Here is a 23,263-nt window from a genome sequence, read left to right as displayed (position 1 = left end):
GTCAATGGGCTATATCCCTGACTCTAAATTAACTCTTTAAAAACTCCATACATCTATTTAAAAACCAAAGTGGGAACTCAGGAAAGGTCTGGACATGACTGGATGGCACAGGACCTGCCATGAGGGTAGCCCTTCTCTGGTTCTAGGGCAGTAAGGTCATTAGGCATGCATGGCTTTATTCACCTGGGCAACAAGTGGGCAGTGCTTCCGAGGACTGGCTCCACCCAGTAAAACCTGGTCATCCTGACCAGCCTTTCTTTCTCTAAGCCTGTTTTCCACTAGGAAAATGGGGATAAGGGGCCCCTAGAGAATGGGGCTGGCCTGAAGACAGAAGGACTGTGTTGATAGTAGCACAGAGTTCAGGAAGGGCTGCTAAGAGGCAACTGAGCACAGAAGACGAGGCCTGGGAGGACTCCAAGGCTCTGGTTTCTGGCCCATTCTGCAGCCCAGGACTTGGCACAAGAGGGTTGTTCAAAGATCTGCTGACTTGGGCCACATGGCAGAGGACACCTTTCCTGTCCACGTCAGGCTGGAACCTCAGCTCAACTTCCAGAGCCCTCAAGTGGAAATGCATGTGCTGCTGGACCCAGTGAGACAGTACTCTGGCTTCTGGGAGAGGCCATGGTGTGGTTCGAGCATTCTGGAATCTACTTCTCCCATGCTCCACAGTAAGGAGGAATAAGCCTAGGAGGCTGAGGATCCCTGCCACCCATGTGGCCCAACATTCTCACTGTGGGCCTGGGGAAGTGAGGACACTTACTCTTACTGGATTTCTTCTTCTCTTTCTTGCTCTTTGGGTCATTCTGATCTCCACTTTCTACCTTCAGAAGTGCCCCTTCAGGCTTGACCTTGGCCCCTCCGGAGCCAGGAGAACCCTTCTCCTTGATGTCACCACTTGCTTTGTCTCTCTTTGATTTCCCCTTAGAAGTCCTTGAGGCCTTTTCAGAGGAAGCAGCACCCTCCTTGCCTTCCCTCGAGGCCAGCTGCTTCTTCTTCTTGCCCTTGGGAGCCCTGGAGGCCACTTGGTCTCCCGACAGCTTCCGCTTCCGGCCCTTCTTGCTGCTCTCCCTGGTGGTATCTGTGGCTTTCTGCCTTTCCTGCCCCAGCAGCTCAGTTAGGACCTTTAGCACTGAGGCCTGGACCTGTGCCTCATTCAGGGGCTGGGATTGGCCCAGGAGGCGCTCAGTGATGCTGCTCTGCAGCGCCTGCAGGGAGGCTTCAATGCTCACGGCCTTCTTCTTGGGCTTCCGGGGCTTCTGAGGTGTGGGGCCTGAGGCAGGCTCTTTCCCACCTGTGGAGAGAGAGGGGCCACCTCCTCTGACAACAGTGCAGATGGGAAGGGTCAGGCCCAGTGGTCACTGTCTCATCTGCTCTCCTGAGCTCCCACTGTCCTCACACCAGGATCTCACTTCTAACCTAGAGCTCTGTGTCTCCTCACACAAAAACCTCTGCTCAGGTTAGGGCTCGGGATGGACAGTAACTCCACAGTATGTTAGGGAAAGGACCTGAAATCTAGCAACAAGATCAAAGTGAGACAAGAGGGAGATGGTATGGCCTGGTCAGAACTCTGGAGTTGGGAGATCTGGATTCTGCATCTGACTTTATCACCAACTAGCTGTCACTGCGGTGAGACCCACTTTCCCTGTTTGTAGAATGAGTTAGCTGGGGGATTATCACCTGTGGGGTTCTGATACCAGTGAAGTCCCTGTAGATACTTGGCTCATGCGCTATGAACCCAGGCTCCAGGCAGCATGCAGGAGCACTGTGTGTGCTGGGAATGCACATGGCGGCTGACTAAGCAGTTTACTGCCTGCCAGTGACTTCTGGTGAAGCCTTTGTTTAGAATTTTCCACGCCTCTGCTTGCCTTTGATAATTGTGTGCTGACTACACGTGTAAAAAAAAACCTTCCACAGCCCCCACTAAAATGTCTCCTGGTTGCACCCGCCTCTCACAAAGAGAATACTGGGGAAGAAAGTGAGCAATGACTTCTAACCCAGCACAGGGAAGCTGCAGCTAAAAGCCCGAGGGTGGGCCCCTTCACACTCTACTTTCCCAGGTGACCAGGCCAGGTCTTTGTCCTGTTCTGGCCAGCACGGGGTGCATGGCTCTGATGTTGGCTCTCAGGGGGATTCAGCGATTTGTTCCTAAAGGTGTCCACCCTTAAGAGGAGCCCAGGAGAGCACTCCATACCACATGCTGACCGACTGTGTCCCCAGGCCCTCTGTCCAATGACATGTGACTATACTGTGTGTGACATCTTGGGATGAGAGAAGGCATCACTGCTGCCTTACTTGGGTAGGACGCAGAGGCACAGGGTAACCAGGCACTTGTCTGGGTTTAGAGTGAAGCCAGGCAGCCCCAGGGTGCCGACTCCCCAAAACAGGGTTCTGATCTGGAGTCAGTCGGAATTGTGCTTTGAGTACATTCCACACCACAAACCCATTTGCAGGGAAAAAGACAACAGAGACAAAGCTCATGGCTACTTTCTGGGCAGGCATCACCCTGCAGCTGCACGAGCTCTCATCTGTACTCAAGAGGAGCACAGCCCTTGGGCGCGGGCACCGCGGACCATGCTGGCGGGAACAGAAGAAGGGCCCACGACTGACCTGGTTTAAGGGACGCGGTGCCTCCTGTGTGCTTCGAGTCTGCTGCTTGCTTGCTGGCTGGGCCGTCTTTGGTGGGTGGAACAGAGGAAACTCCAGAATTTGATTCTTGCCTGGCAGTAGTTTTTGAAGCCTGGTTATTGGCCGAGGCCAGCCCAGGGGTCACATAACCTGAGAGGAGAGACTGAAGAAGCCCAGAGTGAAAGAGGCTGTAAGCCCACCCCCAGCCAAGAAGCATGCTGGAAGCACACCCGTCCTGGACACACAGGCTGGGCACTGAGGACAAGGGTGTCCTGCTCCGGTACATGCCTCTTGAATTACTTTAATTAATGTAAATTTTATTTTATTTTATTTTATTTATTTATTTTTTAAATTGAAGTGATTTTTTAAAAATATTTATTTATTTTTATTTATTACATTTATTTATTGTGTGTGTGGCCAGCTCAGCCCACCAGGGGTCGGGTCTGGCTGGCATGTGGTGCTGGGGATCGAACCGCGGTCCCTGTGCTTTGCCAAGCTTGTTTCAAGTAGGTGCTTTAGACCACTGAGCCATCTCTCCAGCCCCATAATGTAAATTTTAGATAGGCACATTTAAAGAGGAAACTTCTTATTATAATGTAAATAGAAAATCACTAGCTTTGCCCTGTAGAGATTAACTCTGCAATGCTGTGGGCTTGAGCCCAGTGGGCTCTACCACTGAGCTATATCTGCACCACTACCTTTGATTTCTACTTTGATACAGGGTCTTGCTAAGTTGCCCAGGTAGGACTTGAACTTGTGACATGCCTGCCTCAGATTCCCTAAATGCTAGGATTATAGGCTTGTGGCACCATGCCTGGCTTAAGGATGTTTTTGTCTGGGTACCACCTAAAATTCAGGTTAAACTTCTCTGCAGGCCCCAAGGGCTACCTGTGGTTCTATACAGAGAGGGGACTTAGGGCAGGAGACAGAGTGGGCTCTATTCCTTTCGTTTTGTTTTTTGAGACAGGGTCTTGCAAGGCAGGTCAGGCTGCCTTTAAACTTGCCATGTAATCCAGGCTGGCTTCAAATTCCTGAGATCTTAGTACCACACCTGGTCTGGGGGGGGGGGGGGGGCGGGCAGGCTGGGCTCTATTCTGCTGGCCAGGCCACACCTGCTGCCCGGAGGCAGGACTTTTCCCAGGGCTCCAGGAAGAGGAGGGGCTCTGTCCCTCTACTTCAGGGAAGGCTGGGCCAAACACTATACCCCAAACCCTACCCTCGAAGTTACCTGAGAGGGTGCCACCACCTCATCCTCGCTGGACTCTGCTGTGGTCTCCTCCACCAAGGTCTCCCTCTTGGAGAGGGGCGGACCTGCTGTAGAAGAAGTATCCTGTTGGGTGTCTCCAGTAGCCCATCAGCCAGGCAGGGCAGAGCCCCCAGGAGGGGCTGAGATGCCTTGGTCTTTCTATATGTGCCCCACTTCCCACCCAAAGCTGTTTATTGCTCCTCACATCAGCACCATCCCTAGGTGAGATAGGTGATCGCCACTGCTCTCACTTCCAAACCCTGAGGCCCTACTTACACTTATTCACATTTATTTATTTTTCTTATTTGCTTTCCCTATGGGGAAAAAAATCACAGTCCTGGGACTTGGGGGTCACCACAGGAAGCCTGACACCAGAAAGCTGCCAATGGTCCAAAAGCTGAGTTAGATCTCTGAAATCATTTGGACACACTTCCTCATAGAATCATACAGGTAGGCAAACTGAAACCCAGTGAAGAAGGATGTGGTCAAGGCCTCAGCTCAAGCTGCATCCCGAGGCCAGGGTCTAGGGCTCTACAGCCCACTCCTCTGCCTCTTTCTGCTCCCGTCCCTGGGCTGGTCCCCTTGGCAACCTCACCCAGCTTGGAGGCTGACTTGGCCATCTGAGGTCCCTTAGCATCCTCCTCACTCCCTGAAGAGTTGTCACTGCTGTCCTCACTGTCATCTGAGCTTCTAGGGGCTTTGGCTTTAAGGTGGCCCGAAGAAGTGGCTGTATTCTGCTGGTCTTCAGGGGGCTTGCCTTGTTTGAGTGTGTTGGCCACTCTGGTCTGGACAGGGGTGTTCTGGGGACGTGTCACAGGTAGCGTTCCTGTAGCACTGCCAGCCTGATGTGGTGAAAGAAGAAAGAGGGCAAGGTCAGGTGGGGAGGGCTGCTGCCTGCTGAGCACAGCTGCAGGGCTGGGCACTTCACACGCGCTGGGCCACGTCGGGTCCTTCCCACAGCTCTTATGTGCTGTCCTTCTCACACGCCAGGTCACTGAGGCCAGGCCGGTCTGGTCCCCAGTTCCCCATGCTCACCTCACTTGAAAGCTGAGCCTCACCAGCTTTCTGAGCCAGGACCTTCAGGGTAGCCTGAGTCAGTGGAAGGGAAGCTGGGTTCTTCCTTGTCACCTGTGAGCAGTGAGAGGCAGCCCTGAGACCCTTGCATTTTCAGGTGCCATCTATGTCATGCCTGGCTAGATCTCATCTGGCTGGATTATAAGAGAGAACCTGACAAGGCACGTCATGGGCTGCAGCTGGGGACTGAGGGGCAAAGGGACGTTACCATATGGATAGAGATGGGTGCCAGGCTTCAGGTTGTGAACAAATTGCCTTGTTCACAAAGAGCACAGAAGCAGCTCCAGCCAAAGGCAGAGAGAAGCAGCCCAAGAACTCAGGCAGCTCACCATTCAATTGCACTTTCTTGGGGCTCCCTGGGTACACTACTATTTCCTGTGCCCACTAGCGGTTACGGACGGAGAACCCAGGAGGGCCCTGATCATAAACCTCCGTGAGAGCACCTAGGCTCCTGTGGCCCTGCTAAGATCCTGCAACTGCTTACTGATCCAGAACTCCAGCTTTTCCTGATTTTCCTTAACCCACATGCTTTTCCAGAGAGTCCTCAAAGTTGGGGCTCCCCTGCCCTCCTTGGGGAGATCTTCCCTGCCTATCCTTCCTAAAGCAGGTCACTATTATTCTCTGGATTATATTGTTTCCTTCAGAGATCCTGACACTTGCAAGGACTTCATTTCCATTTGGCTCTTTTGTGTAATAGCTATTTCCCTGCTATGATGGAAATGACAAGGACCTCCCTGCCTTGGTCCTGCTACAGCCCAGGACCTGGGCCGGACAGATGCTCAGCATCATCTGCTGGCTGAGCGGCTGATGGATGCAGGACTTCGGGTACAGTGCCCACAACCTGTCCCCCTCCCCCTCGCAGCTTTTGGCCCTAGCTGGTGACGCCCAACTCCCCAGTGCACCACAGCTCTCTCTTGTCCTCTCAGAAGGAGGGGGTGTGATAGCCAGGAAACCTGGGTTCTGGTCTTGCCTGATCCTGGCCAACCACAGCACTCAGTGGTGCCCAGTTTTATCATCTCAACTACGACCATGAACCTTACCCATTGAATTTTTAGTTCAGGAAAGAGCCAAATAACAATGCACCGAAAAGGATGAAAGCTGAGAAGAATGTTAAAAGTCATTCTGAGCCATTAAAAAGGACAACTTTTGTTTATGGCACTCCACCGGAGGAAAAAAATGACAAAAGCCCACTATGCTGGAAAAGGTTGACAGGGGACTCTGGAAGCAAAGCTGGTTCTGCCTGGACACTTCCTGATGATGCTGAGATTGGGAGGCTGGGAAGCCACCATGTCTACCCTATGGCACATGATGCAGTATGAGCACAGGGGCCTTTGCCCACCGGCCGCATGGCCCTCCCTGGTCCTAGGTACCTGAGAGACTGCTGCTTCCTGTTTCTTGCCTTCTGATGCCCGGGTGGACTCCTTACTGGTGCTGGCTCTGGCGGCTGTCCTTGTGGGGGCAGCGGGCACAGTCACATCTGTTTTAACAGCTGAAATGAAAGATGTGGGCGGATGTGGGCACAGAAGACAGTGGCCCCGCTTTCCTGGGGACCTACCACAGACCCTATGGCGCACGGAGTAAGGAGCTTGTTCAGCTCCTTCCCTGAGCCTGCCAGCCAGAGATTGTCACTGTGTCACTTGACAAGGCTCAGTGCCCCAAAGTGGCTGTGGTCCCAGGCTTTCTCCCCACTCACTCTCCTTAAGCTGGTCAAGATGCTACTCCTGAGCAACGCAACAGAACATTGTGTCAAAGACTCCTTGTAGCCTAAATGGTCTCTTGGGACAAGCAGGTGGGGCATTTGCACAGGCTCCGGCCTCCCATCAGTGCTTGCTGCACAGCTGCTTCTCACAGCCCCAAACACGATTCTTCCCCTTCTCTGGTGCAGAACTGGCTGAAGGAACAGCATGCTACTTTGTAGGTAGCAGGAATCACAGCGTAGCGAAGTGATGACAAAACTGCACCAGCGTTGCAGCAAACCCTGAGGATGACCGAGCACCTTGTTCGGTGCAGTCTCTGGTCAAGTTAGCAGGTGTGACTGCTAGCAGTAACAACTTAGGCAGCAGGGCTACAGGTCATATTTTTCCTTTTGTGCTAACCTACCTTTCTCATCAGTATCAGATAATATTTGCTTATTGAAGGGTACAATAATAGAAATATTAACCATTTTCCGATGGTATTGGTGGAATCACATTCTTAGACAGCAAGGGCACCCCAGATCTGGCCTGCCTTCTGCTGACAGAAAAGTCCTTCACTGCAATGGCCCTGCTTACCTGCCAGCAGGGAGGGGAAGCTCCCCCTGACCCAGCCCATTCGCTCCAGTCATCCTGGTCTGCAGTTCCTAGCTACTATCTGTTCTGCCCACCCCGCCAGCCAGCACAGAGAAGCCTTAGAAACATCCCCCAGAATCACAAGTCTGAGCCAGCCCCTCATTGGGTGATGGCACAGGGCCACAGACCTGGCCCAAGCCCTCCTGACCAATGACTTGCTAACAGAACTGGGGCCAGAGCCCTGTCCTCAGCCGGTAGCTGTGTAGTCAGATGCAACAGAGCGGTGCTCACCAGGTGTGCAGGACTGTGTGGCAGGGATCACGTCCTCATCCTCGCTCTCAGAGCAGGAGCTCCCAGCACTGCTGCTGGAGGCCCGGGCCTTCCTTGGGGTACCTGCAGCCTGCACTTGTGCGGGGGTCACAGCCGGGCCAGCTGGACTACGATTAGGGTCGACAAAAATCAGAGGGGGTTTAATCACCTTGAAAAACAAAAACAAAACACATCCCCTCAAGTGATTAAAGGTTTGGCCAGGGGAAGGGAAGATGGGGGTGGGGGAGGGCTGTACAAAATTAGGATCCAAGAAGCTCAGGGGCAGCGAGGGAGTTGGAGCTCTCCTAGCTGCTGCTACCCACGCATCTCCATGTCCCAGTACAGCACCTCATGGGCCACAGGGGCCCATGCGACACTCACAGTGAACCTGAAGTTGGCAGTGTTGCCTCCCTCGCATAGCGACCACAGGGGCACAGAGGGGAGTCCACCCTACAGACTACAGAAAGCCATGCCAGAACCAGCACGTCCTCCTTAGCCTCCTTTCCTCAGGCTGACTTCAGAGATGGTGCTCTAAAAAGCATCCCAGTGGCTGGGCCATGACACACCATTGCCAGGAAGTGTGTGAAATCTAGCTGCCCATCCCAGAGCCTCTGACGCAGACCCCAGCTCCAATGACCTAGTTTCATCAACACATGAACTACATGAAAAAAATGAGGAGAGGGAAGGAAGATGGAATAGCTTTAAGAATTAAGGGCTACGGCCAGAAAGATAGCTCAGTAGAATAAGCGCGTCCCTGCCAAGCACAAGGGCCTGAGTTCAATCTCCAGTTCCAGAAAAAAAAAAAAAAAAAGAATTAAAGAACAAACAACTCAATGCAGTTCGTGGGGTCTGTATTTGGACTCTATGAAAAGTACCATTCATGAAAAAATGGGGAAGTAGGGACACTACTTGGTAGGTCAGTTTCTAAGATGTGATACTGTATCATGGTCCTGCTTAAAAGAAAAAGGAAAAAAGAAAAGCCTTATTATTTAAAACTACACACTGAAATCTGGTTGATGAAACAACAGGTCTCACTGCAGCTTCAAACCAGGGATGCTAGGAAGAGAATGGAGGGTACGCACACTGTGCACTTGCTCAGGGCCGCCGAGGCTGGGAAGGGTGGGAGGCCATTTACCTCCTCTAGGGCTGCTTCTCACTTCCCAGGAACAGTTGGAGGAAATGCAAGGAAGCAGCAGCAGCAGCAGCACCCTGGAACTGGCCAGCCTGGCCTAACACTACGGCTCCCTGAAAGCATACCAGGGCACTCTGCTTCCATCCATTTCCTTCCAAAAGTCCTTGGCTAGTGAAGGCATGAGCCACAAGCAGGGGAGCTGGTGATGTCTGCTTCCCAGTTCTGAAATGTCAGAGCCAGTTCAAGGTCTATTCCTGCTCTGGCTAGAAGGGAGATTCGGGACAGAAGGAGCTGCTTGATGCTGTGGAAGGGAGAGGGAGGGGACAGTGGCAGGAAGGTCTGGGGAAGAATCTCTGCCTGGCACAACACCCTGTGCATCTCCTGGGGTGTCATGGTGAGAGGTAAAGTCAAAGTGAAACAAAAAGCCCCCGCCCCCCTGGAAGTCTGCTGGGCTCAGGCCCTTCCTACCCTGCCAAATAGCCTCCCCCGCCACTGCTCTGATCTGCCACTTCCAGAGCCTCCCTTCCCACATGATGAAAAAGAGAAGGATGGAAAGTGGGAGAAGGCTTGCTGCGGAGGGAGGGGATCTATATATATGTGAGAAGACAGGAACAGATTGTCGGGGACCAAGAGAGGCAACGAACCCACTGAGGCAAACAATAGCGTCTTGGGATGTTAAAAGCAGCTCAGCAGCAAAAGCCTCCTCCTAGCTCCTCCTGCCCACGCCACCCTATCCCAGCCTTGGGCCGTGGGAGGGTGGTGGTGCAGGGCCCGGATGAAGAGGGTGGGGTGGGGCCCAGGGGCCCCACAGCCCAGTGCTGCTGTACACGGCAGGAACACAACAATCAGGTCTGCAACATTCAAAAAAGGAGGCTATGCTGCCACAGGGCGTGGGGGACTTGTTTGTTCCCAGGACTGCCCTAGGTGGCCACATTCCTAGGTTTCCTAAGCCTCAATTTCCCACTAGTTGAAAGGCTACCAACAACCCCCACTGGGCTCACTCAAGGAAAATGGCAAAGCACAGCACATGCAGGGTCCACTTGGGGGCTGGTTGGAGAAGTGGAATGGAAGCAAAGCAGTGGAACTTTCCCTGCCTGAGCCTTTGGCCATACCTCCAAATAGCATCTAGGCACCTGGGGCCCAGAGGGAGCCCCAGGGCTCTTTCTAGTTGACATCTGAGTCCCAGGGAGCTGAGCACAGCAGGGTGCGATGGCACACACCTGTAGTCCCAGCCACTCCAGAGGCTGGGGGTGGGGCCTCATGAGTAGGAAGCTATTGGGGCAATTTAGTGAGACCCTGTCTATCATATTTAAAGCAAGTCAAAGGGGTGGGGATGCAGCTCAATGCCAGATGCTTGCCTTTCACACAAGAAGCCCCAGGTTCAATCCTACTATGAGAAAACCTAAAAATGCCTTATGGGGATGGGTTTTCAGACCCTGTAAGAGTCCACCTCAGGAAATGCAGAGATTCTACTCTTCGGGAATGTGGCACTGGGCTGTACAGCAGGAGAGGCTCTTCCCAGGGGATGAGAAGACCGGATCCAGAGGGGGCAACTGGCCTCAGCATGGCCAACAAACCAGTTCCAGGGACCAGGCAAGAGCTCCTTCTAGAACTGCAGTACTAACTTGTGTTTTGTACAGGGTTTCTTTTTCTTTCTGACTCACCTGAAACTTTAAGGACAGGGCTACTTCAACTTTTAACTAAAATTTTCATTGGTAGGCACAAACTACATACGTTTATGGTTTACAACATGTGATACGCATACACCACGAACAAACCAATCGAGCCATCTGCATGCACTCCTTTTCTGCTTAACTTGGTGCCACCCAGGCCATGCTTTATACAACAGGGCTGAGGTACAGTGAGGGCCTGGAAACGGAGCCAGTCTATTTCCCCGTCTCAAAGCCTGAGGCTTGGTCCCCCACTTGCCATCCAGCACCTAGCCCTACTGGTGGGCTACTAAGAAAAAAAAAGGAACACTTTCAACACAGATGTGCTTGATGGAGTACCCAGCAATGTCAGAGACCCTAACCAGAGAGCAGGGAACCGAGGAGCTGAAGCCCCCCGGGTGGTCGGAGGCCACAGCTTCCTGTGTTGCACCCATGTTCCCTAAGTCCCCCTGGGGTAATATACTAACCACCACATTTTTCCTTTCTGCTTTTTAAACAGGAATGCCAGAATCTTCAGGGGCTAACATACCGACTTAATGGTTTGATTTAAGGAGAATGTTAATTTTAATTATGTCAGCCCACCTCCACAGAGCAAGGCCCAGCAGCCTTTCCCTCTTGGAAAGACAGAGCCCTCAAGGGTGTGTCTCCAGTGAGCCAGAGGGCAAAGGCTAAGCCGAGGAGAGCAGTTGCCAGGGAGCGGGTGAGGTGGATGGTGTGCGATTAGAGGCAGGGCAGGACCTTCAACTTCTCTAAGGTTCCTTCCTGTGTACTTGGGGGGACTGAATACAGTAAGGAAATGCCAGTCTTAACAGTGCCTGGCTCACAGAAGGGATCAATATCAGCTGCAGTTGCTCGTCCTTATTGTTGTAATCCCTGCTTTAAAAGAGAGGCAGTTAGGGGCCAGGGAGATGGCTCAGGAGATTAAGCGCTTGCCTGACAAGCGCAAGAGCCTGAGTTCAATCCCTGATTCCGGGGGGGGGGGGGGGAAAGAGAGGCAGTAAGTACCCCAATACTGGAGGTGTGTGAAGAGCCTCACCCAGATGTGATGGATGGTCAAGAACATGGCCCATGACATAGAAGGGAGACGCTGGGGCAATTGGTAGTGGGGCTCGGGAGAACTGGGCAGTTCTGTCTGCTCCCAAGAAGCACCCCAGCTGGTTCCTCGAGCCTCTGTCAGAGAGGAGGTGGACTGTTTCACCTGCCAGGTTGCTCTGGGAAGGGATGGGTGCAGCAGAGTAGGCAAAGCTGTCACAGGTACTCAGGACAGACAGACATGTGGGCCAGGCCTGTACAACTTATAGTCTCACAGGAAGCCTCCTGGTCCCAGACAGGAAACAAGGAGACACAGGGAGCCAGCCAGGTGTGTTTGTGCCTTTCCTCAGCTCCTTTATGAGCACTAGAGGTCTCACTTCTTTTGTGGAACCGGGGATTGAACTCAGGCCCTTACTAAGCCATCTCCCCAGCCCCTAGAGGTCTCACTCCTAACCTGTTAAATGGAACAGAACGACTGCCCTCCTGCTCAGGCAGGGGTGTGTGCCCAGGGCACCGTCTCTGCCTTGTCTCACATCTGTGACAGAACCTCAGAGGGGTCAAAGGCCTTTGCCCGGGGTCACAGAACTGGCAGGGAGCTGGCTGTGACTTCTCACCACCTGGCTCTAAAGCTTCTCGGACTAACTCTGCAGCTGCCTCCTGGGCTTCCTGTTCAGCCAGCTGTATCCACAGGAGGGAAGCTGTCCAGTGCTGTCTGAAGGTGGTGAGATTTTCCCTACAGGAAGATCTGCTCTCTTCCCAGCCCAGTTCCCCACTTGTGCGTCTGCAGGAATACGATGTAGCCTACCTGGCTGGAGGGCAGCTCTTCATCACTGCTCTCCGAGGATCCTTTGGGGTTCTTCTCTGGGGGAACTGGGGTTAGGGCGTTGCTCTTAGCAATTTTTGAGGTAATATTCTTCTGCAGGAAAAAGGCCTGAATGAGCACCCACAGCTGAGTGGGCATCGCTGGCCTGGCACATCTCACAGCCCCAGAAACACAAGCCTCCCCCCTGTCATCTGCTTTCTGGAATGGACTCTGAACCTGAACGATATAATTTCAGACCCAGCCAAAGGCTAGGTCTTGGTGCCGATGGCCGGGGTCTGAAGGGGAGGAGACAGCAGCCTGTGACAAGTGGTCAGTGGTCCCCAGTTAGATCTGGCTCTAACACTCCTAGCTAAATGTAGGTGCCATGGAGAAGGCTTCTGTAGGCTGCTACGCCTTCTTGTCACCTGGCTAGGTGTCCTTCATGTCCTACAGTTTGCACCAAAGGCAGAGGTTAAAGATAGGAGAATTTAAATTAGTTCTTGGTGCTTGTTTTACACATCAGGAAAACAGAAATCTAAGGGGTCTAGTGTGGCCTGCTGGGGAGACATCCTGGTTCCTTTACAAAACAGATTTGGCTATAAGGATGTACTTCCACAAGGTCATCCTTGTGGACAACTGTCAGGGACGCCCCTCATTTGCTCTAGTTGCTACCTTCCTGCTGTCTCTTCTGACACCCAAGCTCAATGCTAGTTGTTGTTTCCTCACTAGCCCCGGGTCAGTCATTTCCACCATTTGCCTGAGCACTAACTCAAGTCTGAAACCCTGAAATTTCTTTGCAGGACATAGCCAGCCCTGGTCCCTGTGCATTCTGTGCATTCTGAGAGAATAAACTGTTGCAGACAGTTTCTCATTCCTTCTCTCCCATGCCCCCAGCTCAGGCTCTGCAGTAAAGTTAGACAGGCCCCCACTCAGGCTGTACCTTCCTATGTAAAGTCCCAGGCCCAGATGAGGGATGTGACCTCCCCAGGCCTCATGGCTCCTGGGATTCAAGCAAAAAAATTATAAGCCCCTCAACAAGTCTCTTCATGACTCTTGCATGAGGATTGGCTTCAAGAGCCATGTGGATGGGCTGGCTCAGTGTGTTCCATGGGATTGGTGCATCTGCCTAAAGGAGCACCTAGGGGTGGGGTGTTTGTAGCAGGCTTCACCTAAGGATCCTTGAGCCAGGTTCCAAATCTGCTTTCTTCCTCATTGTACTTCAATTCAAGTTTCAACTAAATGTGTGCCAGTGGCTAGCAGGGTTGGCAGGTCTCACCTGGGTTGCAGTCCCTGCTGTCAGCATCTCCTCGTCACTGTCTGACTCCTCGCTGCTGCTGCTATCTGAGTCTTCCTCCTGCTTCTCCATGTGGGCCTGGGTGGCTACAGGCCCCGTCTTCCGAGGGGGTGCTGGAGAGGTGCCTTTCCTGGGGGACTCCTTGGCAGGGGCTGAGGCAGCTCTGACCTGAGGAGTCTTTTCCAAGGGCTTCAGCTGGCAGTGACAAAGGCAAGATAGGGGGTGGTATGTGGGGGGTGGGACAGGCTACAGGAGGCCTTTCCAGATAGGGAGCGGTGGTGTGCAGCCTCACCTGGGTGGGGTTTGTGTTTGGTGTCCGGGGTGCTGGTGTCTCCCCATCACTGTCTGACTCCTCGCTGCTGCTGCTGCTGTCTGAGTCCTCCTCCTGCTTCCCTACCTGGGCCTGGGTGGCTGCAGGCCCTGTCTTCCCAGGGAGTGCTGGAGGGGTGCCCTTCCTGGGGGACTGCTTGGTGAGGGCTGGGGCAGTTCTGACCTGAGAGGTCTTCCCTGTGGGCTTTGCCTTGAGGGAGAGTGAGGAGAAAGCCTGAGGGAAGGCATGGAGAAGCAGGGTGAACAGAGCTGTGCCTCTGTTAGGACTGAGACCTCAGTACACAAGCAGACCCCAGCAGAGGGTACAGCACAGGGCTGCTCCTGGCCATGTTCAGGGCCTACCTGGGTTGGCACCTCCTCCTTACTCTCGGAGGACTCATCACTGCTCTCTGAGTCCTTCTCAGCATGGGCTGCTGCAGTCACTGCTTTCTCCACAGCTGGCACAGATGCCTGGCCCTTTGCTGAGATGGCACTGTTCTGGAGGGCTCTCACTGGCGGCTTCCCCTGGATTGGGAGATGATGGTATTGGGAGAGGAAGCAGACAGCACAGCTCCTTCTAGGCTAAGCCCCCACCACGGTGACAGTGAGGCTGCCGCCCCAGTCACTGGTCCAGGCTGTGGTGCCTGCTGGTTGCTCCTTTCTCCCCTAATCTCCAACACTCTGCGGCTTCTGACCCCACTTGCCTTGGCCATGGGCCCTGGTTTGCCTTTAGCAACTGGAGTGACCAGTTTCCCAGGAGTTGACGCTGCCCCTTTGACTGTAGATGCTTTGGTGAAAGCTAGGCTGGCTTTGGCCTGAGGGGTTTTGCCTGAGGCTTTCACCTGGAAGGAGAGAAAGGAATTATGGAAAGAAGGGGACATGCAGGAATGCAATGAGCCAAGACTGCTGTTCCAGAACAAGAGGCCTGCTTGGATTTGGCTCCTCCATGTAACAGCCATGTGATTGGAATAAATCACTGCATCTTACTATGACTCAAGTTTTCTCCTCTAGAAAATGGGGATAATGACAAGACCCATCTATAGAGCTATGATGAGGATTAAACAGGAGACTCAGTGCTTAACATAGTGCCTGACACATGTTAAACATTCAAACTCTCTACAGTAAGTACTTTTTTTGTGTTAGCTAAATATAAGGAATCTCAGAAAAAAACTTTTCTAGGTGTCCTTTCGGCTAGGTCACCATGTTATTAAATTCTGGCTAATGAAATATAAATTGAGCGCCACAAAAGGAATATGAAATATGCCCTTTTTTTCCTCCCTGCTGGGTGGAATGCTGAGCTAGAGAGATTGAGCTGCCACCTTAGTCCAAGAAGTGGGAGCCAGGAACCAAACATAACAGATCCAAACAGAAGAAAGCACTGTTGTTACAAGTCTTCTTCAGCTTAACTGAATCTTAAAACAATTATCCTGAGTCCTACAATGCCTGTCGGGGTCTCTGGCAAATGCAGATCTAGAGCCATGAGAGTGACAAACAGGGATTTCCAGAAGGAGATCCTTGACAGGGGTGAGAACAAGGCCTGCTCACGTGAAACAGAGTGGGCAATCTGGCAGCAACTCAAGGCCTCGCCTTGCTCAGAGATGTCATCTGGGCAGTGTTGGAAGACACCTTCACTTCCAGTATTCCTTCCACCTTGAACAAGACTAAGCAAAAAGTCGAGTGCAGGCTATTACTGCAGCGGGCTTGTCAGCATAGCACAGAGGTGAGAAGACCAAACATAAGCCATGAAGACCACCCTATCCTAATGATTCTTAAGACAGAAAAGGACTGAAGTCATACAAAAGATGAGATCTCCAACCACAGAAAACTAAATGAGCAATCCACAACAGAAGAAACCTGGGTAATCCCAGATATTTGGAAATTAAACAACCCACTTTTAAATAACCTATGGTTCAAAGAACAAAAATAAAACGCCTACTGCATGGTACAGGTGGGAGGCTCGGGTGGGAAGATAGAGTTAAGTGATCTGCACAGTGAGAGCTGGGAGGCCCTGGGTGTGGGATGTGTGGCTGCAGCCAGACACAGGAGAGGAGCCTGCTGGGCTGAGTGGGGAGGACAGGCAGTCTAGAACCTCGCTATAGGAATCTGCAACCTTAGGAGTCAGAAGTCAACAAGAAGTGGACAAAAAGCCCTCCAGAGGGCCAGCCAAATAGTTCAGTGGGTTAAAGAGCCTGCAAGCAGGCACAGGGGCCAGGGGTTCAATCCCTGGGCCTGCAGCACCGGCCCCACCCCCAGGGCACGCTGAGAGGCAAATGAGACTGGGGGTAGTGGCACGCACGCTTGGAAACTCAGCTCTTGGGAGGCAGTAAACAGGCCCATCACTACAAGTCCAATCTAGTAGTGAGACCCTGAACACCCTGTAGACCCTTCCCTAAAACACACACACACACACAAAAAAAAAACAACCCCAAAACCCACAAAATCTCCAGAAATGTGCACTCTGGTACAGGAAAAAAAATAAACAACTAATTTCTGAGTGGTTATTGAAAAAAAAAAAAAAAAACAAGAGCAACAATTAAAAATAATCAACAGGGGGCGGATGAGTGTAGGCAGTACGCTATCTTCACTTCTCGCTGTTCTTCTGGGCTGGGAGGCTTGACTCCCGCTTCTGCTCTATGAGCTTGGCACACCCTTAGGTGACAAGAAAGTTCCCCAGGTGCAGGCCTTGCTGGAGGTGACAGGTGAGATCCTGAGAGAGCACTGATTTCCAACACACCAGAGTACCTAGAATGCATCGCCCGCTAGGATGTGGAGCTGGGATAGTCCGGCTCAAGACTGCTGTCACTTTCCCTTCCCAATGAGGTGTGACCCCACCAGACATGTCAAACAAACCAAGTGTCCTCCTCCCAGCCTTTGCACTTTACTTTCCACTTCACCATGTGTCGCTCAGTCCTTGGCTTTGATGCCATTCTCCTGAACACCCCTAAGTTGTGACTCCATCTTGCCTTCCTGGCACATGCTCTACTGCCCATCCCTGCTGCAAAAAATTGTGCACATGTCCACAGCCCTTTATGGGGACCCATGCAAAGGTCAGGACCTGTGGCCCCTAGCCAGGCAGCCCCAGGAGAGCAGCTATACAGTAGGGTCTATGGAAAGCACCAGAATCTATGGGAGTGTCCAGGATCATGAAGGAGACCCCGGAGCGCTGCTGGGCAGAGGAGATGCACCGGAAAAATGGGGAAGGAGGCTCACAGGAGGCTCCTGACTTAGCCCCAGGGGGGTTGCCTGGGCTGGTGCCTCCTAGGTCTCACCTGTGATGGGGTCAGGACTGCTGCTGCCTCACTGTCGTCAGAGTCCTCCTCACTGCTCTCAGACCTTTCAGGAGCCTCAGCTCCAACATGTGCAACAGTGGGCCTTGTCTTCCCAGGAGGAACTGGGGTGGCCCCTTGCCCTGAGGGCCCCTTGGTGGGTGCTGAGGCAGCTTGCTGTTGTAGGCCTTTCCCCAGAGACTTTGTCTGCGATGATCAGTGAGAGAGAAGCGTTTCACAGGAGCCCAGAGTCTATGGGGCCAACCCTGAGGATGGGCAGGCAGACACAGCCTTACCTGTGCCACTGCTGCTACAGGCATGGTCTCTTCACCCTCTGATTCCTTCTCACTGCTTGAAGAATCACTCTCTGGCCTTTGGGTGCCCTGAGGCACAGCTGAGTCTCTTGTAGAAATCACTGTACCTACTTTCCAGGGGGCTGGGGTGCCCACTCGCGCTGGGGGGCCCTTGGCAGATGTGGGGGTGAGGAGGGTGCCTTTTCTGAGGGAAGCCTTGGTCTGAGGCATTTTCAGACCTGGTTTTGCCTGTGAGGACAATGAAGACCGAGGCTGGGAAAGGCTTCTGGATCCAGAGTGCTCATCTGTTCAAGGAGGAGCCCAGATGCTGTGATTCCCACCAGGCAGAACCCGCACCTGACCGAGGAGACCAACTCCACGTCAGCGGCCACAGGACTCCTCTCCAGGTCTCACCTGAGCTGTAGTCACAGCTGCTGGTGTCTCCTCCCCACTGTCAGATGATTCCTCGCTGCTGTCTGAGTCTTCCTGGGACCTTTCAGCACTGACCTGAATGGCCACAGGTGCTGCCTTGTGAGGTGGTTTAGGGGCAGCTTTTTTCCCCAGTGGCCCCTGGGTGGGACCTGAGGCAGGTCTGACCTGGAGGTTCTTCCCCAAGGGCTTTGCCTGAAATGAGATACACAGGATTAGGAAAGGGAGCTCTAAGGGACATGTGTACAGAGACAAAGACCAACATGGCAAACAGAGAGCAGTGGGCAGTGCAGGGGCCAGCAGACCATGTGAAGCTCCTGTGGTAAGGGAAGACCCTTGCTGGGAGAGGCTCACATGAGCCAGGTCACTGCTAAGCGTGCCTCCTTGCTGCTCTCTGAGTGCTTCTGTTGGCCCTGCCTTCCTGGGTAAGACAGGGCTGGTTCCCTTCCTGGATAGCACCACAGTGGAGGCAGGTCTGACCTATGGGCTTTTCCCCAAGGGCTTTTCCTGGTAGTGACAAAGGGCAAGTTGGGAGTGGGGGGAGGAACAGGTCCACAGGAGGCCTTTCTAGACAGGAACAGTGGTCTCTGGCCTCACCTTTGTGGGGTTTGTGGTTGGGACCCGGGGTGCTGGTGTCTCCCCGTCACTGTCCAACTCCTCACTGCTGTCTGAGTCCTCCTCCTGCTTCTCCATGTGGGCCTGGGTGGCTACAGGCCCCGTCTTCCCAGGGGGTGCTGGAGAGGTGCCTTTCCTGGGGGACTCCTTGGCAGGGGCTGAGGCAGCTCTGACCTGAGGAGTCTTTTCCAAGGGCTTCAGCTGGCAGTGACAAAGGCAAGATAGGGGGTGGTATGTGGGGGGAGGGACAGGCTACAGGAGGCCTTTCCAGATAGGGAGCGGTGGTGTGCAGCCTCACCTGGGTGGGGTTTGTGTTTGGTGTCCGGGGTGCTGGTGTCTCCCCATCACTGTCTGACTCCTCGCTGCTGCTGCTGCTGTCTGAGTCCTCCTCCTGCTTCCCTACCTGGGCCTGGGTGGCTGCAGGCCCTGTCTTCCCAGGGAGTGCTGGAGGGGTGCCCTTCCTGGAGGACTGCTTGGCGAGGGCTGGGGCAGTTCTGACCTGAGGGGTCTTTCCTTTGGGATTTGCCTAGAGTGAAAGAGGGACAGAGGGGAGCAGAAGATGGGTGTGAAGATGCAGACCCAATTGGGCCAACAACATCCCACAGTGAGAAGGCTGCAGGGCTCATGTGGCTAAGATCTTGCTCCAAGACTCACCTGAAGCACTGGCACAGCCACGGGTGTTTCCACCTCACTGTCAGATTCCTCTTCGCTGCTGTTCTCTGAGTCCTGCTCGGGCCTCCTCAGCTTGGCTTGCTCGGTTATGGGCCCTGCCTTCACAGGGAGTGCACATGCAGTTCCTTTCCTGGGGGGTACTGGTATGACCTCTTTCCCAGGGGTCCCCTTGGCACAGGCTAAGGCAGCTCTCCCCTGGAGGATTTTCTCAGATGCCTTCACCTAAAGAAAGAAAGGGGAGTCTACTTTCCTCCCTCATAAATCCCTCACCAGAGGGATTTACTCCTGAAAACCCCTCCTGCTGAAGCACCTAGCCAATGCCCTCTAAGGCTCTTCTTCCCTGTGCTCTCAGGCTCTGTAGGCCTTGAGGCTTTGGCAGAGGTGCTAGAGGCCCCGTATTCTCAGAAAAGCTCTGGTTACTCATCCCTGAACCGGCATTCCCAGGAAATTGGGCAGCTCTAAGATCTTCCAAGAACCTTCCTGTGTTCAGGGGCCAGGACTCCACACAGACTTTGCATGGCCTACTCCTTTTCAATGTTTATTTTCTTTTTTTTTTTGGTAGTGCTGAGAATTGAACCCAGGGCCTTATGCATGCAAAGCAAGAGCTCTATCACTTAGCTACATTGCCAACTCTCAAATTTTTGAACCAATAAGGAGAATGAAGATTTTCAGTCTAAGTTCACAACTGAGCTCCTGGAAAGTGGATGCCTCACAATATTCAACACACAGCAAGCACTCTGGACTGGGCAGCTGGTGGCCGGGGCTAGACTCTTGGAATGTCACAGTTCTCACCTTGCTCCTTCCTCAGGGAGCCTGCTGTGCCCTCTGCTGGGTGACATTCCCGAGGAGGCCCCAGAGCTCCCTTCTTCTCTGCGAGGTCACCTTCTGGGCCTCCTCTGCCCATCCTGTGCCCATTCTTCCTCACTCGTACTCTTCCCTGTCCCCATGCCAACAGCTTTTGAGGCCTTATGCTTTGCCCTAGGAAGTACCCAGGGCCTTGGGGGCCACAGGTCTGGCTGCTCCCCCAGGGGAAGGGATCAGCACACAGAGGAAGACAAAGATTCCTTCAATGGGGATCACAGGTATCCACCACCATATCCAGTGGTGACTCCTTTAGCTGCCACGGTGTTTGCCTGCTCAGAGTCTGGTAGTCTGAGAAGCCAGAGGACCAGACAATTAAAACTAAAGTCCTCCCACGGGCCAGCTGGGACAAGGACAGCAGCCCTTTTACTAGATAGAGACACTAAGGCAACTGAAATGGTCACGACAGATTGGGATGTAGAACCCACCACCTGGGAACTCGCCGTTCTAGGCTGCTGCAAGAGCCTAAAGGACAAGGCCCACAGGCGCTGCAGCCAGCAGCTCAGGGTCCTTCCTCTCAACGTACACATCGGTCTCCTATCTCTCATCAAGCTCCAGGGTGGCCTCTCTAGTAGAGGTGCTCATTACACAGTGGCATCCAGGCCTTGGAAAGGTGGCTCACCTGGCTGGAGGTCCCTGTGGGAGGCTCCTCCTCACTCTCGGACTCCCTGCTGCTCTCTGACTCCTCTTTTGGTTTCATGGTACTCCCAGCTGGGGTGAGGGCCTGGGGTGTCACCCCCCCAACTTTCCCAGGGCTTGGGGCTGCCTTCCTTGCTGGAGACTCCTTGGTGGAGGCAGGTGAGGGTCTGATCTGGGCTGCCTTCACATGGAACAAGGGGAGGAAATCAGAAAATGAATAATAGCCAATTCCCTCAGGTGTAGAAGGCGCTTCAGTTTACAGCCCTTCCCTGACAACATTTAATTTTCAAACACTCTGAGATACTATTTATATTATTTATTTTCTAAAGAGGAACAAATCTCTCAGGTCAACAGAGAAGCCCTGGCTTGAGCTCCTGGTCTCTGGCTTGGGAGGCAGAACTCTCAGATACCATGCTCAGCTCCCACAGGGCACACAGGCTGGTCTGAGACATTCAGCCTCAGTCCACAGCACTTGTTTTTGCCCCTGCAACTGAAGAGGCTGACCATGGTGGCCATCTCAAGGTTAGCAGTCTAGTCCACAACTGGCTTCCTGAGGCACCACAGGAAGACTCCTTTCTTCTGTAAGCTCTCCCTCTGACCTTATTTTTTGTCTTTTTGAGATGTGGTTTCACTATGCAGTTCAGGATGGCTTTGAACTCCCCGCAGTTTTGCCTCTGCCTCCTGAGTGCTGGGATTACAGGCATGTGCTACCATGCAAAGCCTTCCCTTTGACTTCTAAATCCACATTCCCAAAGCGGTCAGTCTGTGCCCTGCCTCTTCTCTGTGGTCCGTCGGACCCAGCAGACCCAGGGTACTGCCCTCACCTAGCCCTCCTCTTTGCTACCTAAGCTGTTTCTAACACTGGTTTCCAAGTGGTGCAAGTGGTCCCCTTCTCTTTGGCAAGGCCTGTGGAGATGGGTGCCAGGTGCCCCATCGCTGGCAATATTTTAGGTCCAAAGGTAAGGATAGAAGGTGGGGAGCAGCCCATGGTGAGGCCTGGGATAGATGTGGGTGGTCTCAACTTTTACCAGGTTACTGGGTGGGCTCTGAGAGTTTTTGCACAGGACACTGTGCCCACCTCTTGTCTGCACTTTCTTTCTTTTTTTTTTTTTTTTTTTTTTTTTTTTTGTGTGTTTGTGTGTGTGTGTGTGTGTGTGTGTAGCCAGCTCAGCCCACCAGGGGGCGGTGCTGGCTGGCATGTGGTGCTGGGGATTGAACCGTGGTCCCTGATGCTTTGCCAAGCTTGTTCTAAGTAGGTGCTTTAGACCACTGAGCCATCTCACCAGCCCCTTGTCTGCACTTTCTGCCACTAGTACCTCAATGCACATCTCTCCCTCAACTGGTCTGTTTATTCTGTCTGCACTGCCCTTCAATCCAGGCCACTGTCAATCATCTCTGCAAAACATGTGCCTAACACCCTGCGTGGCTCCACACCGCCTGTAGAACAAAACTCAAACTTGTATGGCAGTCCTCTAGGACACTTAGCCTGTGCACTTGTGACCCCATCTTGTATCATTTCCCCTCTCACCCACACAACTGCAGATCTTTGGTTCCTTGAAAATATAAACTGGGTGGGCCAGATAGCTCAGCGGATTAAAGCACTTGCTTAGGCAGATGCAGAGACTGGGTTTGATCCCCGGCATCTCATGCCAGCTGCAACACAGGGACGTGCCCAGGTGACTGAGACTGGGAGAGGTGGTGCACGCCAGTAATCCCTGCACTTGGGAGGCTGAAAACAGGAGGATCACTATGAGTCCAATCTGTGTAGTAAGACCCTGTAGGCCCTGTACTAAGTATATAAAAATTATATATATAATTATATATGTAATTATACAAAATATGTATTGTACACACACACACACACACACAATGTTTCTGTATCAAGAGTTGGGGGTCTTACTGCTATCCCGTATGGCTCCCCACTGTTCTAGTTTAAAGTATCTAAGAGATCCCTCTTTTCCCCACAGAGGACGGCAATATTTTCCCAAGGTCTGGCTCTTAGTAGATACATAAGGTATGACTTGTGGGGCTTCTCCCAGGTCGAAATTCAAAGACAAGGCCACACACTGAGAGGCCTGGCCAGTCTTGGCCTGCTACCTAGACTGCCATGCACCCGTGGGCCCAGAATCTACTCAGCAGTCTCATCCTGGCCACACATGATAGCTACACCTCTGTCCAGGCCTTTGCTCCTAGAACTCCTTTGGGCTATCCTCTCATCCTCTACTGTTCTCTATGCCACCTCTCCCAGGAAGCCTTGTCCTGTGTCCCTCCACAACCCTGGCCCTTCTGAGGAGCATAGGACGTCTCCTCTCTCCCCTCCCCTCCCCCCTTGAGTGATCACACCCTTTCCAGCTCTTGGCAAAGCTGCTGCGTGAATCTGGGCCCACTGGTATCCGAATCCCACCAGGGTTTCAGAGTGACAGGCTTGGAGAAAGTCACTCTTGAGGATAGGTGATCATTACCTCCACATCTGTTTCATCGCTGGAGCTGGAGGTATCCTTGCTGGAGTGGTCGGCCTGGCCTGCTGACATGGTCCCTGAAGGTAGACACAAGGGACTGAGGTACACCTTCCCTAGCCCCTCTCCAGGGCCAGCTACCCGTTATATCAAGTGTTAAGTAACTGCTTCCCATGGATAATACTCCGGAAACACACCAGCACCTGACGCTTTTTTTTTTTTAAACCTGACACTTTTCTGGCAGAACCGGGGATTGAACTCAGGCCCTTGTG

The 23,263-nt window shown here is 53.0% G+C and overlaps 1 protein-coding gene across 4 annotated transcripts in view; it reads right to left on the bottom strand.

Annotated features, from left to right (window-relative positions):
- Positions 1-607: 607 nt before the first annotated feature.
- The window catches only part of Tcof1 (treacle ribosome biogenesis factor 1), a 33,290-nt gene continuing 10,634 nt past the window's right edge, over positions 608-23,263 (bottom strand). The window contains exons 6-24 of one of the 4 annotated variants that reach the window (XM_023715287.1): positions 22,998-23,071; positions 19,018-19,257; positions 18,662-18,889; positions 18,346-18,564; positions 17,734-17,943; positions 17,323-17,568; positions 17,030-17,233; positions 14,465-14,602; positions 14,124-14,285; positions 13,744-13,995; positions 13,434-13,646; positions 12,161-12,271; positions 7,504-7,690; positions 6,316-6,434; positions 4,907-4,999; positions 4,467-4,713; positions 3,854-3,939; positions 2,608-2,788; positions 609-1,291 (exon numbers count right to left, since the gene is read on the bottom strand). In XM_023715287.1, the coding sequence (XP_023571055.1) occupies positions 648-1,291; positions 2,608-2,788; positions 3,854-3,939; positions 4,467-4,713; positions 4,907-4,999; positions 6,316-6,434; positions 7,504-7,690; positions 12,161-12,271; positions 13,434-13,646; positions 13,744-13,995; positions 14,124-14,285; positions 14,465-14,602; positions 17,030-17,233; positions 17,323-17,568; positions 17,734-17,943; positions 18,346-18,564; positions 18,662-18,889; positions 19,018-19,257; positions 22,998-23,071 (3,854 nt within the window). In that variant the 3' untranslated portion in view covers positions 609-647. Of the gene's footprint in view, positions 1,292-2,607; positions 2,789-3,853; positions 3,940-4,466; positions 4,714-4,906; positions 5,000-6,315; positions 6,435-7,503; positions 7,691-12,160; positions 12,272-13,433; positions 13,647-13,743; positions 13,996-14,123; positions 14,286-14,464; positions 14,603-17,029; positions 17,234-17,322; positions 17,569-17,733; positions 17,944-18,345; positions 18,565-18,661; positions 18,890-19,017; positions 19,258-22,997; positions 23,072-23,263 lie in introns of all 4 variants that reach the window. The other 3 variants (XM_023715288.1, XM_023715290.1, XM_023715289.1) reach the window with 3 other exon arrangements.

This window comes from Octodon degus, unplaced genomic scaffold, assembly GCF_000260255.1.
Source record: "Octodon degus isolate 3935 unplaced genomic scaffold, OctDeg1.0 scaffold00040, whole genome shotgun sequence".
Classification (NCBI taxonomy): Eukaryota; Metazoa; Chordata; class Mammalia; order Rodentia; family Octodontidae; genus Octodon; species Octodon degus.
The sequence above is the reverse complement of the archived record's forward strand: the minus strand, read 5'-3'. Positions and strand labels throughout refer to the sequence as shown.